Below are 15,537 nucleotides of genomic sequence, written 5' to 3' on the forward strand. Positions count from 1 at the left end.
TGTTATCAAATTCTTTTGCAACAATATATGACATTCTTTGCATCTCACAATATGTGAACCTTTGAACAACCCTTTTATAGTGCTCTTTTCATAGCTTTCCGAATTGCTAACGCTTCAGCAGCTATGGCCTTCCCTACAAATTGAATAGGAGTACCAAAGGCATGAAGAAAATTACCACAGCTATCTATAGCCGCCATTCCAATGCTTGCTTTTAATATGAATGACATTCACGTCAACATAATTTAACACACCATCATTTTTATATTTAATCTACTAAAATTTCTTTATTATATTTTAATTTACCTTCCTAAATTAAAAAAAAAGAGGATCTCTGAAATAATAACTTAACAATTTTCATGGCTATTTCCACCATGAATAATGATACCTCTCATTTTTTATTTTCATTTCCCCCTATGATTTTTGTAATTTTAAAGTTTCTAATTATTATGTTGACTTGCTTACAAAGGCATGTAACCACACACTTCATTGGCTTAGCAGAGTAAAAAATATGACATAAGCTCTCTTATTGTAGTTTTACAAATAAAATGAACTAATTTACAGAATTCAATATTACCAAGATGTAAATAAAGATTAAATAAAAGAGGGAAAGTTAGACCTAGTTACTAGGTCCCAACGACAAGATACACTTTTATCAAACAAAATAAATATGTTAAAAAAAGTTGGTATAACAACTGAACTGTCTGAAGGGCTATTCCTACAGCATATATCAGGCCCTATATAGTCTTCTTTTATATAGACGAAAATACTGGTACAAGTAACTAATATACTTTTTTTATCACATTTATTGACTGGTGAAATCAGCTTGTTCCAAAGTCCACCATTTCCCACCTAAATGGACGGAAAATGTACAGAACTTCCGGTGAGCCCCTGAAGAGGAGAGCAACACAAACACATACAGCAGCCATAGCCACCATTGAGAACATTGCAGGCCTGTACAGTAGAGATCGACTCCGACTTCCATAAGCCAGCTTCCTATCACAAAGTCTGCATGGCCGAGGAATGGCTTTTCTCTCAGTCATTGATATCTCTAAGCTGGTGGTTGCACACACTTCATCTTTCTGGTTACTGTTCTCAACGACAGACGGAACACGAGGAATATCAACCACTATATGTCCGCTGTTCGCTTTCTTGCTAATTTTCCTCTGTACCAGGTGAATGTAAGAATAATGCCCTCGCAAGCGGGCATAATCTTCTGGTGTGAAACCTGTGCTATCACGAGTGTTCTTCCACGCTTCAATTGCCACCTGCATGGGAAAATTTTAGCACATTTAGACAATACCGATAGGTAAACAGATCGTAGCCTCGTAAAAAAAAAGTATCTATGCATCCAACAGAAGGAATTAAATACCTTTCCAGGATCATCTGTCAATGCATCTAGCACATCTTCATATCCATCTATGCCAGCTGCAATATGAAGAGGTGTCAAACCTCCAGGCCCTACACAGTCGGGTCTAAACAAGAATTGCCCACCGACCCCAACCAGAGATTGATATTCACAACATAGTTCATCTGCTACATTTGTGGGGGTATATGTTAAAAGCAATTCCACCAAAGGCCTAGAATTCCTACGCACAGCTTTATGCAGAAGCCCCATCTCAGTGAGAGCATATTTCAAGGAAGAATCGTCTCCACCCACAGTTCCATCAAGGAGAATGTTCAATAGTTTCTTAACTACTGCACACCACTCATGGTCTACGGAGAACTCCACAAGCCACTTGAACCGCTTCAAAGGATGGAGAACAGCATTAGGACCAAAATGCTCTAATCTAGCCCTCAAATTATTTCTATGAAGCAGCCAACCAAGTTCATGAATAAAATCCATGGCTTGATTTCTTGCTTCAATATTATTTGTCTGCCCCTTGACATAATCCAATGAAGTCAACTCTAGATCACTCTCAAGCATACGGATTTCAGAGCAAACATCCTCCTCTGCAATTATGAATGGGAAGAAGCTATTGCTGACTCCATGATCTTCAACCTAGATAAACAAAAGAATAAACAAAAGAATCTCAGCATCACTTAAGAGTGTACGCCACTTGTTTGCGAGATTTTGCAAAAAATGCATTCCCTCCCACCACTTTTGACTGTAACATACATCATATAATATAGGTACCAGATAACTTTTTGGAAATATAATATAGGCACCGGATATCTTTTATAACATAACAGTAATGTAGAACGAAGGCAACCCATTAGCTCTAGAGCTACTTAAATATATATTGTTGAAAAAGGGAAAATTTTAACAGGTAAAAACTTATGCACTAAGCACCAAAAGTTGGACCTAGGTCTACTTCACAGGCTCAGTACATTGTGACACTTGAATAATATAATCAACATGAGAAAATAAATTTGTGTAACTGAAATTGAGGAAGCCACAATACTCCAAGCAACCTATGCATAATCATGATGAAGTGAATGTCTTGTGGAAGTAGCTATGAGTACTTATGTGGAGACATATATGAATGAGCCTTCATAAATTGGAGTTGGATAACATAGAGAGAAGTCGCCATGTTAACCCACAGCTTATTTCTGAGGGAGAAGCGCAAACATAATGTAATTACCCAGCCATATGGTAAAGTAAAAATGATTTCTCTGAGGAGGACCGACTGAAGTAAATTGGGCGACCTTGGAGAAGATCAGAATTTCACTATCGCTGTATGGTTGACAGCAGTGAAAACTTGTCAGGACCCTTGGAATAAATTCGCAACCTGCTATCTTCCATGCACACATCCATAATTGTTGAAAGAACCTAGCCCTAGAAACTGGATATTCATCCTAGTCATCCGCTCTAAAGTATAAAGTATGAAAAAGAATATATTCCCTTCGCAAACATTAAATTCATTTCTCAAGGTAGATATATGTTCCATTAATGATGAATGTTTACGAGTAAATTAGATGCATTTAAATCATTATGTGTAGACATCGTGTGTACCCAACTTGGAAAATAGTAGCTTATCTGAGCCTGTAGGTAGGTGTCTTATGCGCTTAAAGAAGAATCACCAGATGAAGGAAACAACTTACAGGAAGAACAGATTTGCACATTCTAAAAGAGCTTGATCAACAAGACAGTAATTAATGCGCCTAGGAGACGATTCTGGATAACACAACTTGAAGACCTTACTATTCAGATGCATAAATCAATGAACTAATGCCATTCAGAGGCAAGTTGTTGAAAGTATCATAAGAACGAGATTGTCGATAACGGAAAAGGACAATGAAGTAGTGAAAAACTTGCATATAATGGCGAAATAGTTATATCTATTTCGGCCGCATATTAAATGTGAATCAGAGTGAAACATCATAATATACACCAACACATTAATGCGCTTCCCAGTCCATTTTACTTGTTATGCTCACCTTTTGCACAACCCTTAAGAAAACATTAACTAAAAGGATGGCTTGACTAGAGTACCCTAGTTTTCTTTTATCTCAATTTCATACTCCCCTTCCTTTCACCATTTTAATCTCCCCACTTCAATTGAGCAATGATAGAAGTAGAAAAAAATTAATTCTTACTTGATTTTCGAAAATGACAAGTAGTTTAAAACCAATTTACTCCCTCCGTCCTATTTCTCCGTCCTATTTCATGTGGCACTATTTGACTTGCACGGTGTTTACAAAAATAAGGAAGACTTGAGAAACTTACGGTATAAAACAATCCTAAGATATTTGTGTGGTTGTAAATCATTTCATTGAAGATTAAATGAAAATTTTTAAGTTAAATTGTTTCCAATTATAGTAAGGTGACATTCTTTTTTGGACGGACTAAAAAAAAAAGGGTACCACATAAAATGACATTCTTGTAGCATGTTTAAGTCATTAGAAAGACAAATGTTCTACCTTTTCTTATCAGATTTAACAAATTAAGCTCAAACAGGAAAATGACAAGCTGAGGAAAAGGTTCACCTCAATAAATCCTCTTCCACCGACTGCTGGAATAGAACATGTGAAATTTAGGGATTGGAGCTTATCATCCTTGTCACCACCAGCAACTTGTTTTTCTACCTCATTATCTGCTTCTGGATCCAGGTAGTTACCTTCTAAAGAACAAAGTAATCTGGAAACAAAAAATAAAGAAGATAACATCGACTTCACTACCAGGGTTTGCAAAGAAATGAACCTCAAAAATCCTCTAAAGAGAAGAAAAGAAATTTGCCATTGTAATCTCACACACGTAACAATGATGCATACCTCGTGGATGGCTTGGTTAAATTGTAGCCTTTCACTAAAAATTGAACTCTGTCAGACACCGGCACAGCTATGGGTCTGACACTTAATAGTGTACTGTCGTCATTACTAACACAAGGCAATGACATATCCAACAGAACCTGCCCTGCAGCACATAAACAAAAGAGAGTAAGATCTCAGCGGAGGACAGTACCAATGTAAAATTCGCCAGAAAAGAGATATTCTAGATGACTTTATAATTTGGGTTTGGAAAGGAATTTAATAAGGTGAAGATATAAATTTGAACAGACCATCACACACAAATGCAATTTGGTTCTGCACCCTAATGTAAATCCATCCCTTTGTCCAGAAGCTATCACCACCATGGACATCCAAAAGCCTACTCAAACTGGAGCTCAGATCATAAGAAAGCTGTACAAAACAAATAATTTTACATGTCAAACAGGTTTTCCATAGACATACCAACTACGTCAAATAACTGGCTTTCAATTAATATGCAGTACCTCCTCCCATGCAGACTCAGGAAGCCGCAGATATATTGTCAACACAACACAACCAGGTCTAATGTAGCTCTCAATTTCCGTTGGACTGTGAGATAACCAGTCAAGAATCTGCAATTTCGAAACAATTCCAAGAAAATTTTGAAAAAGAATTAAGTAAACCAGAGTTTAAGCTATCCAGAAACATACAACATGATAAAAACCATGTGCCATACGACAAAATTAAAACCATGTGCCATAAGACAATTAAGTACCTGAGCTCGTACGACAAATGGAAAATCACTAGGACCTTTCCCAAATAGTTTAAAAACAATCCGATCTGTGCGGTTCTGCATCAAATGAAAAAAAGATTCAGACAATTTTGGTTTAAAATAAATATCAAGCAACTAGACTGGGTTGTTGTCGACTTCTGTCAGTCTCTTTCTTTTTGTAGGAAACTCTGTCTTGTACACAATGGAAGCATAAACTTCAGCAGTGAACATAATCAAATATAAGTTTGGTGGATTCGATGTTTTTAAAGGTGAAGCACAAAAGAAAAATGAGGTCCCTTGGGCTAAGTTGCAAACAGCGAGAAGACAAGACAACTCCAATAATGCTGATCCAATTCCTCAAAGTTGAGATCTAAAGAACCGGTCCACACTTCTTGTTTGGATCACTATGAACATCACCGTTTTAAGTGTACATCTCCCTAAAGCTCTTAGCTTTCGCTATGATGTGTTAAACTAACGGTTTGTAAGCCTCATCGCTTTAAGCAACAAAATGATAATTTTTTATAACATTTGGGAATCATCAAACAAGATCATTGTGCAACACTCAGAAATTGGCATGTCCTTCGGGATCAGAGAGAACAGAAACTGACTGAAAAATGTTCTTTAAGTCCATCTTGACAAGAGTGTAAAGATGGGATTAAATAACAGAAGAGGAAACCAAAACAACAATATTTGCAGCACAAGTACATACAAATCTGAGTAGGTGCTTTTAAAAGTACCTGATTGTCACCACTGGAACTGGAAGGTGATTGGGCAGAGGCAGAATCTGAATTTCCACTTGTTTGAGGTGGACTTGACTGGTGAGAGTCCTGTTGTAACCAAGATGGGCACTCAGGCACAGGGGATCTATCTATATCGTCTCCACAATCATCTGAATCAACATACGCATCATTCAAATCGAAGTCAATCAACTTGCTCCTGCCAGTGGTACTTTCCCTGCCTGGTGTGTAAGCTTGAGAATTGCTTTGAATGGGAAACAAAATGCCTGGACTTTGAGAAGAAGCAGTCCGCGCATCTTCTAGCCTTTTCTGGGGCATCTCAGCTGCCGAATTAGTGAACTGACGCTCTTTGGGTCTAGGAGGTGCCTGTGAACCATTTGAGATCAAGGAAGCTATTTCGGGATTTCGAAGAATCGACCTGTTGTTCAGCAAGTTTGAAGATTCTTGTAGAAGTCCAGATAAGCTTTTATCCCCATTTGTGGGACCCTGGCTGGCAAGGCTTCTTAGTAGATGAGATAAAAGGTCCTGATCTTCAGTGTGGTTTGCTCCATTTGCTGCAATTGATAAAATTATAACCTTGCAGTGAATTTTATAGCTCAAGCAGCAAACAAATTCAGAACCAAAATGAATAATTGAGAAACATGTCAATTAATTTGTGAAGTCAACATATCAGAAGGAAATCTAGGAATTACTCACAGTGCATGTTGGAGAGTATCTTTAGCAGGCTCATCAAGGAATAACCACTAGTCTGGCCATCGTTCAACGAATTATTGTTAGCTACAGTTTCTGATTGTGTCTTCCTTCTCCTTTTATTATGTCCTGCTAGGCGTCTACGACAACTTCGTTTTCCTTCATCAAACTCTTGAAGAGCATGAAACCTGCGTATAAAAGCAGAATTTCATGGAATATAACCACATAATAATTTATGCAGTCCAAGCAGAAGCAATCAAACACAAAAAAGATTTGATTTTTTCGGTAGGATTCACAAGAATTACCATCACTCAATTATTCAATCAACTGAACCTCAACCCCAAATTATTCTAAGTCCGTTATATTAATCATTTATTTTCTGTCCGCTCTTTTCGTACCATTTCATTCCCAAGAACTGCCTCCTCCACAACCAAACCCCAAAGAAAAAAGAAACAGAACTTTTGATAGACTACTTACGCAGAGAAGCGTGCTAAAACATAAATAAAAGCTGCAGAAAGTCATCGTGAAGAAGACGACTGGGCAATAAGCAAGAAGAAAGAGGGAACAGACCTGCTGCACTGCTGGCAGAAACGCTGCATAACATTCCCAACGAGTGCTCTACTAGCCTTGGAGTGCATCTCACAAACCTTATGCCGCCTATGGTAGTCTTTAGCCTTACTGAGATCCGTTCCACAATCATCAACCTGACATACAGCTCTGGTAGCAGCAGGTGCAGCTAATTTAGTCCTTTTTCCGGCGGCTCCATCCCAGTTACTCATTTCCCTGCCGGCGTCGGCAGCTGGCTCACCTTGTCCACCAAGCTTCAGCGAAAGAGGGCCAGAATCATCTTCATCAACCACAATAACCCTCCTCCTTTTCTCCAATTCCCTCCTCTGTTGCTCCATCCCATGATTTACTTCATCTGAACAAGAAGATGAACTGTTGGATGAAGCCAGATTTCCAGTTTCAACGGGGAAAAACTGTCTACTCTGGTAATTAGATGGGTTTTGCTGAAGAGGGGTCGCAATAAAAAGATCTCCATCCCATTTCCAATCCGTCAGATCCCACTCCAAGCTCCTCTTCCCTAATCCCCGCAGATCCGTTCCTCCCATATGATAAAAACGCTCTCCCACACTCGCTTCCATCTAAGTACTATGTGTATATGTGTATTAAGATCCAAATCCAGAGACGTCTCTCAGCAAGAAGAAGGGAAAAAAAAAAGATTCCGATCGGACAAGTGTTAGCTACAGATCAGAAGTCAATAATTGTGGAAACCGATGTGAAAAGAGAAAAAGAAGAAAGATGAGCACTAATCAGCTTCTGTACGGCCCCAAAAGTGGAGAAAGAGTACAAAGAGAAAACCATGATACCAATTAACAGGAAGCCACATACCCACCTCGCTAAATCTCAGCGTTGACTCATGAATTACTGGAAAAATGAAGAAACAAGAAGCATCTAGATTCTAGACCGAGAATTTAGCTTAAGAAGAAGAAACACTAGCCAAAAGGGGGTATACAACAACTAACAGAAATAACTTTCCCGTATTCAAGAAACAAACAGCAACGCCGCCGATTCACCGACGGTGAAGAAGAAGGAAGAAAGGAGAAAGGTGGGTAGTTGGGGGTAGTAGGGGTGGGGTGGGGGGGTAAGAAGAAAGTAGCGAAAGGTTGGGATGAATGATAAGATTAGAGAGGAATGTGAATGTGAATGTGAATGGAAATTGAAAATGGAAGCGTGTTGTATATGAGTGTGTGTGTGTTTGCTCAGCTGTACTGCGGTGGTTTTTTCTTTCTTTTTTTTCCCTCTAAAACAGTATATATATATGTACTATTTACCTTCCTATATTTCGATCATTATGGTTTCATAATATATCATATTATATTTGAATAGAACATGATCTTATAATAAAATTATTTTATACTTATTTAGAGATTTAAAATTTAAAATTTATGAAAAAAAAATATTGAAAGGTCACTCTTAAATAAGTTATGAAATATATAAATTTACTCGAGATTCAGGTAGATTTTCTATCAAACACCGGATGAAAATTATAAATAAAATATTTTAATAATATTAACTAAGATTTTAATCGAATAACGTAATAAAAATATATTCAATTATGATATAGATTCACTAAATCAAATATACACTTATAATCGTTAATAATTAACACATATCTAATATGGTCGCAAAAATTTTCAGCAAAATACTTAACAAAATTATCCCTCAAGTGATTCGATCTATTAATTATATGATTTTTCATTGTGTCAAAATATCATAAATAATTTAATAAATAAATTTGGGGGGGAAAAGTTACGAAGCAAAATTATAGTAAAAATAGAACATAAAATATTATAAATCTAAAATAATAATTAAAATAACATGATACAGTACAGTAGCTAACAAGCATCCAAACGAGTTAAATAGTGTGTGTACTATCTTTACTTTTCTTTGTTTCCTTTTTCTTTCCTCACCTTTCACATCACATTATTTACACTTAATACTAACAAACAACTAGTGATAGTGCTGCAGCAAGTAATGTTATTTTTTTCTTAATTAAATATCATATACTTTTAAATTAAAAAAATATACGAAATATTTTCTTCAAACAAAATTTTATATGATGTAAATTTAAAATAATTGAGATTTAATATAAATAGTAAATATCGAATAAAAATAAATACTACTCAAATAATGCTCAATTGTTATATTTACATTATGTTCGTTCGGCAATCTAGGATTATACACCATTAAGCATAAAGCATGACAGTTACAACCAAAAATAAACAAAAAAACATAGGGTATATACGAATATAGAAGTATAGTATAAACATTTACCATGCTTTCTCCGTCTCAATTCACAGTTTAATCTGGCATAATAAATCATGCTCTAATTATTTTTTAGATATTTATATGATTATAAATCATTTTATTAATGAAAAAAAAAATATTTTATTTTAATTATAAAAATTAATACTCTTTTTTACAATGGACTCAAAAAAAATTTGTTGCATAAATATAAAAAAGAGAACAACAATTATGTAGCAAATCTGAGTAAATTGGAATGTATTAAAATATGTCTGTATTACTCTATTTTAAGTTCATCTTAATCTAACTTAATTAAAATAGGAGTAATAATAGTAATAAATTTACCCTCTAGTATTAAATATTTATGTGTATTTTGTACCTGATGTGTGAATTTCAACCAGATCTATAAGACTCATAGCAAATACTTGATCTAAATTAAATAGTTTAACATAATTAAACTTAATTATAATTAAATACCTTTTAATATGGATCTCTTTATTTTATATGGATCTTTTTGTCGTGTTTGTTAGGTTTGGCTTAATGTTGTTTTTTAAAACAACTCTTTTAATGTAAATTTAGGTACTTCCCCCCTTTCAACATTTTAGTGATTATACTTTTCAATACGCTATGTTTGAAAGTCTACATAAATAAAATATAAATAAACTATCTCAAATAAAATAATTTTTCTTGTTTTATTATTTGTTGTATTATTAACACCTTTCGGTAAGTATATTTTTTTTAAAAAAAATTGTATAATGTTTAATATGTGTACACTAATTTGGATTTTTATGTGACCCTTATTTGTTGATGTATTGGAGTTTGATGATTTATTGTTCAACTGCATAATTTAATTGGTATTGTGACCATTTTATAAACTTATTTTTCATCTTCTGTTATATAAATGCAAAACGCCACAAATTTGAATCATTTTGCATGCCACTAAAACTTAGAAGTATCTCTTATTTACGTGGATATAACAAATTATATGTGATTTTTTTTTTACATTTGTAATAATGTGATATATGATTTTAAGATAAAAATAATATAATTGAACTTCTTTTTACTAAAGTAGTTCTGCCTCTATTCATAAAAGGAGGTGATGAAGCATTTAAAAAAAAATTATATTCAAGGATTTAACCCGAAACTTCTAATTAAGAAATAAGCAGTATTATCCACTGAATCATATTCGCACTACATTTGTTGATAGTGTTAATTTTTTATTTTCTTTATTTCAATTCAACTAGTACTTATTATCTAGACGGAATGATTTAGAAGACTTTTATACACTTATATCAATGAAACACACAATTTAAAACCCTTAATTTTTGTTTGCGAAAAATCACATGTCACAAAAAGTGTAATATGACTCAATGACGATTCAAAGTTTAAATCGAAATAATCTAATTGGATCATTTTATTAAGAGTTGAGGTGTTTAATAAAAAAACTTAGGTGACGTGTCTAAATAAATTATCTTGCCAAATTTAAAAAATTAACTGTGTATTAAACCAAATTATAAATTTATATTATGTGATTATTATGAAGACTTATTGAGGTGATACTAATAATACACTATGAGCCCGTTTGGATAGGCTTAAAAAGTGGTTTTTAAAAAGTACTTTTGAAAGTGCTGGAACTTATTTTTAAAATAAGTAGTTATGGGTTTGAATAAAAGTGCTGAAATTAAAAAAAAAGTCGTTGATGTGTTTGGCAGATAATTGCTGGTAAACACTTTTTTTAATGTCTGAAATACCCTTAAAAGTTGTTAACATGATAAAAGTTGATTAATTTAATAATAATAATATAATATAATAATAATAATACTATATAATATATAATAATAAAATATATGATAATAATAAAATAAATAAATAACAATATGTATTATATAATAATAATAATAATAATATATAATAATAAAGAATATAAAATAAATAATAATAATAATAATAAAATATCAATAATAATATATAATAATAATAATAATATATAATAATAATAAAAAAATAATAAGATAATAATAATAATAAAAATAATCAAATATAGATAATAATAATGATAATAATAATAATAATATAACAATATGAAAATAATAATAATAATAAATAATAAATAAATAATAATAATATATAAAATATTAATAATAATAAATATAAATAATAATATATAATAATAATAACAAATAATAATAATAATTATAATAATATTATAATAATATAATAATAATAAAGAATACTAAAATAATAATAATAAAAAAAATAATAAAATATTAATAATAATAATAATATATAATAACAATAATAATATAATAGTAATAATGATAAAGAGTAATAATAATAAAATATTAATAATACTAATAATTATAATAATAATAATAATAATAATAATAATTATTATTATTATTATTATTATTATTATAATAAATAAAAATAAAAGAAATAAGGGCAAAAAGGTAAAATATTTGGTCAACTTAAAAAAACTTTTAAGCTTAAAAAAAAAAACACCCCTTCCCCAACTTTTAACTTTTGGCTTAAAATAAGTTTTTTTAAAAAAATTAAAATAAGTCACTTTGAGAATTGTCAAACACTTAAATAAGTTAAAAATAAACTTTTAAGTCAGTTTGATCAGATTTTAAGCTAATCCAAACAGGTTCCATGTAACAATATTTGAGGAAAATGGGATCTTATTATCTAAAATAACTTCTTCTTTTTAAAATCTTTTATGTAAAAAATTATTAGTACATATACACATAAACTTCTTATAAAAGACATAAAATTTTAAAAAGTAGAAACTTATATAGGCTAGACAAACAAATCAAAGTATTTTAAGCATATTGGTCCCATTTGAAACGTACTCGTACTTGTACAACTCATAATCATATTCAAATTTGAATGATAATTTTGGGGTTTGAATGATAATTTTTTGGTTCGTATGATTACGTGAGATAAAAATATAATTTGATATTATATGAGATGAAATTGAAATTTTGTTTAAACATACAATTTAAATTGTATTTTATGTTCATAAAAAAAAAAAAAGAATCAGTTGTGAGACTAACACAATCACTCCAATTTTTTACGCAACCTAAATACATGTATTGACCAAACTTTAGTTCAATAAAGAAGTAGACTTACATATGAATTGGAGTGTACTATTTTGTAATATAATAATCCCATATAATACGCTTAATTTCTTCATGTTAAATATACATTTCTCGATATAAATGGTTTAAAGATTGATAAGAATAATAATATCAACGGTAAATTTGGTTGATGAGAGTAATACTTATATTCAATATAAATAATTTAAAGGTTGATAATAATAATAATACTAATCATTATTTTTTCTTACACGTGAAATAAATGATTAATAAATGCAAAAAAAAAAACAAAATATCTAACAAAATATAAATTGGGCCAATTTTTTTATCAGAAAAATGAAAAACAATGTTATACTTTTTCAAATACTTTTTTTTATATGAAAAATTCAAAATTCTATAAAATTACATGTTGAAACGCCTACTATACTTAAAAATATTTGAAAGTTTATATCAAAATTTATACTAGAGTTGTTGAAATATATCCCACCTACTAAATCAACTTCTAAAAAAAATACTAATTATTCTAAGATTTTAATGAATGAAATTACAATAAAAGAATTAAATAAATAAGAACATTATTTATATGAATATACTTTTATTCACAACTACTTGGTTCTTTCGGCTTAAAAAAGGATATACAAAGTATACAATAAAATATCTATTCAACAGAAAATAAATTAGATAAACCAGAATAAACTTTATTGCTAATTTAATCTTATCCTTTTAAAAAAATCCATATATAGTATACAAGTCACATTAAAAAGATAAAATCATACTAAAAGAATTTTGTGCAACGATCTTGATTAAAAAAAGATGAATCAAAAAAGTTATTCAAAATATTACTTGCTCAATCAACTCGATAATCGTAAAAGAATTTGTGATGTGAAATTTAGAGCTTGGGAAGAGACCGGGAAGTAACAAATTGGGCAGATAGGGTCCAATTAACACAAAACCCCAAAACCCGTACTAAGCACCCATATTGGGTGGGCCCAATCCAGCACAAACAAAAGATGGGTCACTTTCTAATGTACGGATTTATTTATTTTATTTTACAAACAATTCATTTTCAATTATTATTATAATTTCCAAAATAATTTACTTTAGGGAATTAAATATTTACATACTCCTTATTTGTTTTACGCGGTTGAATTAAAGTTATTTAGTTTAAATGGTAAATATATTAACTGAATAAAATATATTTTGAATTTAACTTAATCATAATTTATTTAATTGAAGATATTTTCATGTTATAAGCTTAAAAACAAATAAGAGTGCACATGTAATGTCGTAAAAGTACCATTCATCTTTAATAGATTAAGATTATAATTTAATTAAATATTGTATTGAAACATGTAATTGCATTATTTAGTTCAATTTGCTGCGACACTCAAGTTCAACTAAATCTTCCTAGATTTATAACAAAATATAATAACTAAAAATGATATAAGTTAATTATTATTGTTATTGTTATTATTATTATTATTGTCAATAAGGGTTATGACTTTATTGTAGTTTTAAATTATCAAGCACCTTACTAAGAATAATTTCGAAGTTCATTATTTCATTTACAAAAGCTAAACTGATCATTAGGAGCTTGTGCCATGTGCATGTTTTTTTCTAAAAGAAGTTTAATCACCGAATTAAATTTCGGACAATTATAATATTGTTTAGTTATTTCTTTAGTTTTTCGCATAAAATGATATCTACATAAAATATATTTATGTTTATATATTATTGAATGCGGGGTAGATTGTGGAATAAAAATATAAGTTAGCGTTTGACTTTAAATTTTCAAATATTCTCGACAAATTATTTTTGGGTGAGTTTCGCCATGCATTGGATCATAAATTTTGAAAGAAATATTTGATTATTTCAAAAAATATAATTTATATCCCTAAGTTCTAAAAGTTATTTAAAATATCTTTAAGTTTGTATTGTCATTTTATTATGGCATGTTCTATTAAAAAATAACTTCATAACATAATGGGAAAGGGTCGGAAAGATACTCCAATTTTGTCCGAAATCGTTGTTATCATACCAAGTTTTATGGATGACCTTTTACCCCTGCACTATTTAATACTCCCTTTGTTTAAAAAAGAATGGTCCTATTTCCTTTTTAGTCTGTTTCAAAAAGAATGACCAATTTCCTTTTTTGGCAACACTTTAACTTTAACTTTCCACATGACATGTTTAAGATCACAAGATTAAAGGGTATTTTGGTACATTTGACATAATTTTAAATTAGAACCACAAGATTAAAAAGTTTTCTTTCTTTTCTTAAACTCCGTTCCAAGTCAAACTAAGCCAATCTTTTTGAAACGGAGGGAGTAATGTATTTTTAAAAGTATATATGTGCCTACGTGAACACATTACTATTTATAATGGTGCAATATTTATGAGTCCATGTGGACACATATATACTTTTAATAAATACTATTAAATAGTGAAGAGATTGTAAAAGGTCCTTTTCAAAGTTCGGCATTGTTACAACATTTTCGGTCAAAATTCAAATATATTTCAGACATTTTCCTAACATAGTTGATAACAATAACAAAAATAAAATAACGATATGGGTAACAACAATACATTAATCGCATACCCAAATCTATCATTGATTCAAGATTAATTATAACCAATTAAAAATAAATTGTTCTTTAACGTCACCCTCTCTATAGATAGCTGAGAGGAATAACTATTAATGGAATAATCTAATAGGTAAATATTACTTGAGAATTTGATATATTTGATAAATATATTTACCATGTAATGACAAATGTATAGCCAAACATCATTTCTCAAATTTTCTCCAAAGTATTAAACTAAAATTAACAAAAATGCCCTCACACTCCTTCAACTTGTTTCTTCTTCAAAATATTCAATAAGAAAAATATTAAAAACTTCAAAATGAGAAATAATATTATCTATATGTTCTATAATGTATATTTTTTATTTCGTATGTATGTATTATTATTGTTGTTATTATTATTGTTATTGTTGTTGTTTACATACTTGTCTTGGAATCCAAATAATCCCATGTATATATTATTTGTAATTTACAGTTACTAGTCCTAAACGTGTTTATGCAGAGAGAAGTTATAACTCGTTATCTTATTATCTTATTAAACTAATTTCAGTAGACTTCAAAAAGTCGTTAATACAAATCAACTTTTTTAGTGGGAACAGACTAATAACTTTTTAACAACTTTAATCTCTTTTCCTAATAAGGCTACCAAATACCCTCACC

The 15,537-nt window shown here is 30.7% G+C and overlaps 1 protein-coding gene across 1 annotated transcript; it reads right to left on the bottom strand.

The window, feature by feature from the left end:
- Nucleotides 1-507: 507 nt before the first annotated feature.
- On the bottom strand, nucleotides 508-8,101 carry LOC107002187 (squamosa promoter-binding-like protein 1). Its single transcript, XM_015200106.2, has 10 exons — nucleotides 6,958-8,101; nucleotides 6,394-6,575; nucleotides 5,698-6,251; nucleotides 4,964-5,038; nucleotides 4,713-4,820; nucleotides 4,500-4,620; nucleotides 4,213-4,354; nucleotides 3,928-4,078; nucleotides 1,370-1,999; nucleotides 508-1,265 (listed from the first exon to the last, which is right to left on the bottom strand). The coding sequence occupies exons 1-10, from the start codon at nucleotides 7,530-7,532 to the stop codon at nucleotides 819-821; spliced, it is 2,985 nt and encodes a 994-aa protein (XP_015055592.1). The 5' UTR covers nucleotides 7,533-8,101; the 3' UTR covers nucleotides 508-818.
- Nucleotides 8,102-15,537: the final 7,436 nt, after the last annotated feature.

This window comes from Solanum pennellii, chromosome 1 (assembly GCF_001406875.1).
Source record: "Solanum pennellii chromosome 1, SPENNV200".
Lineage (NCBI taxonomy): Eukaryota > Viridiplantae > Streptophyta > Magnoliopsida > Solanales > Solanaceae > Solanum > Solanum pennellii.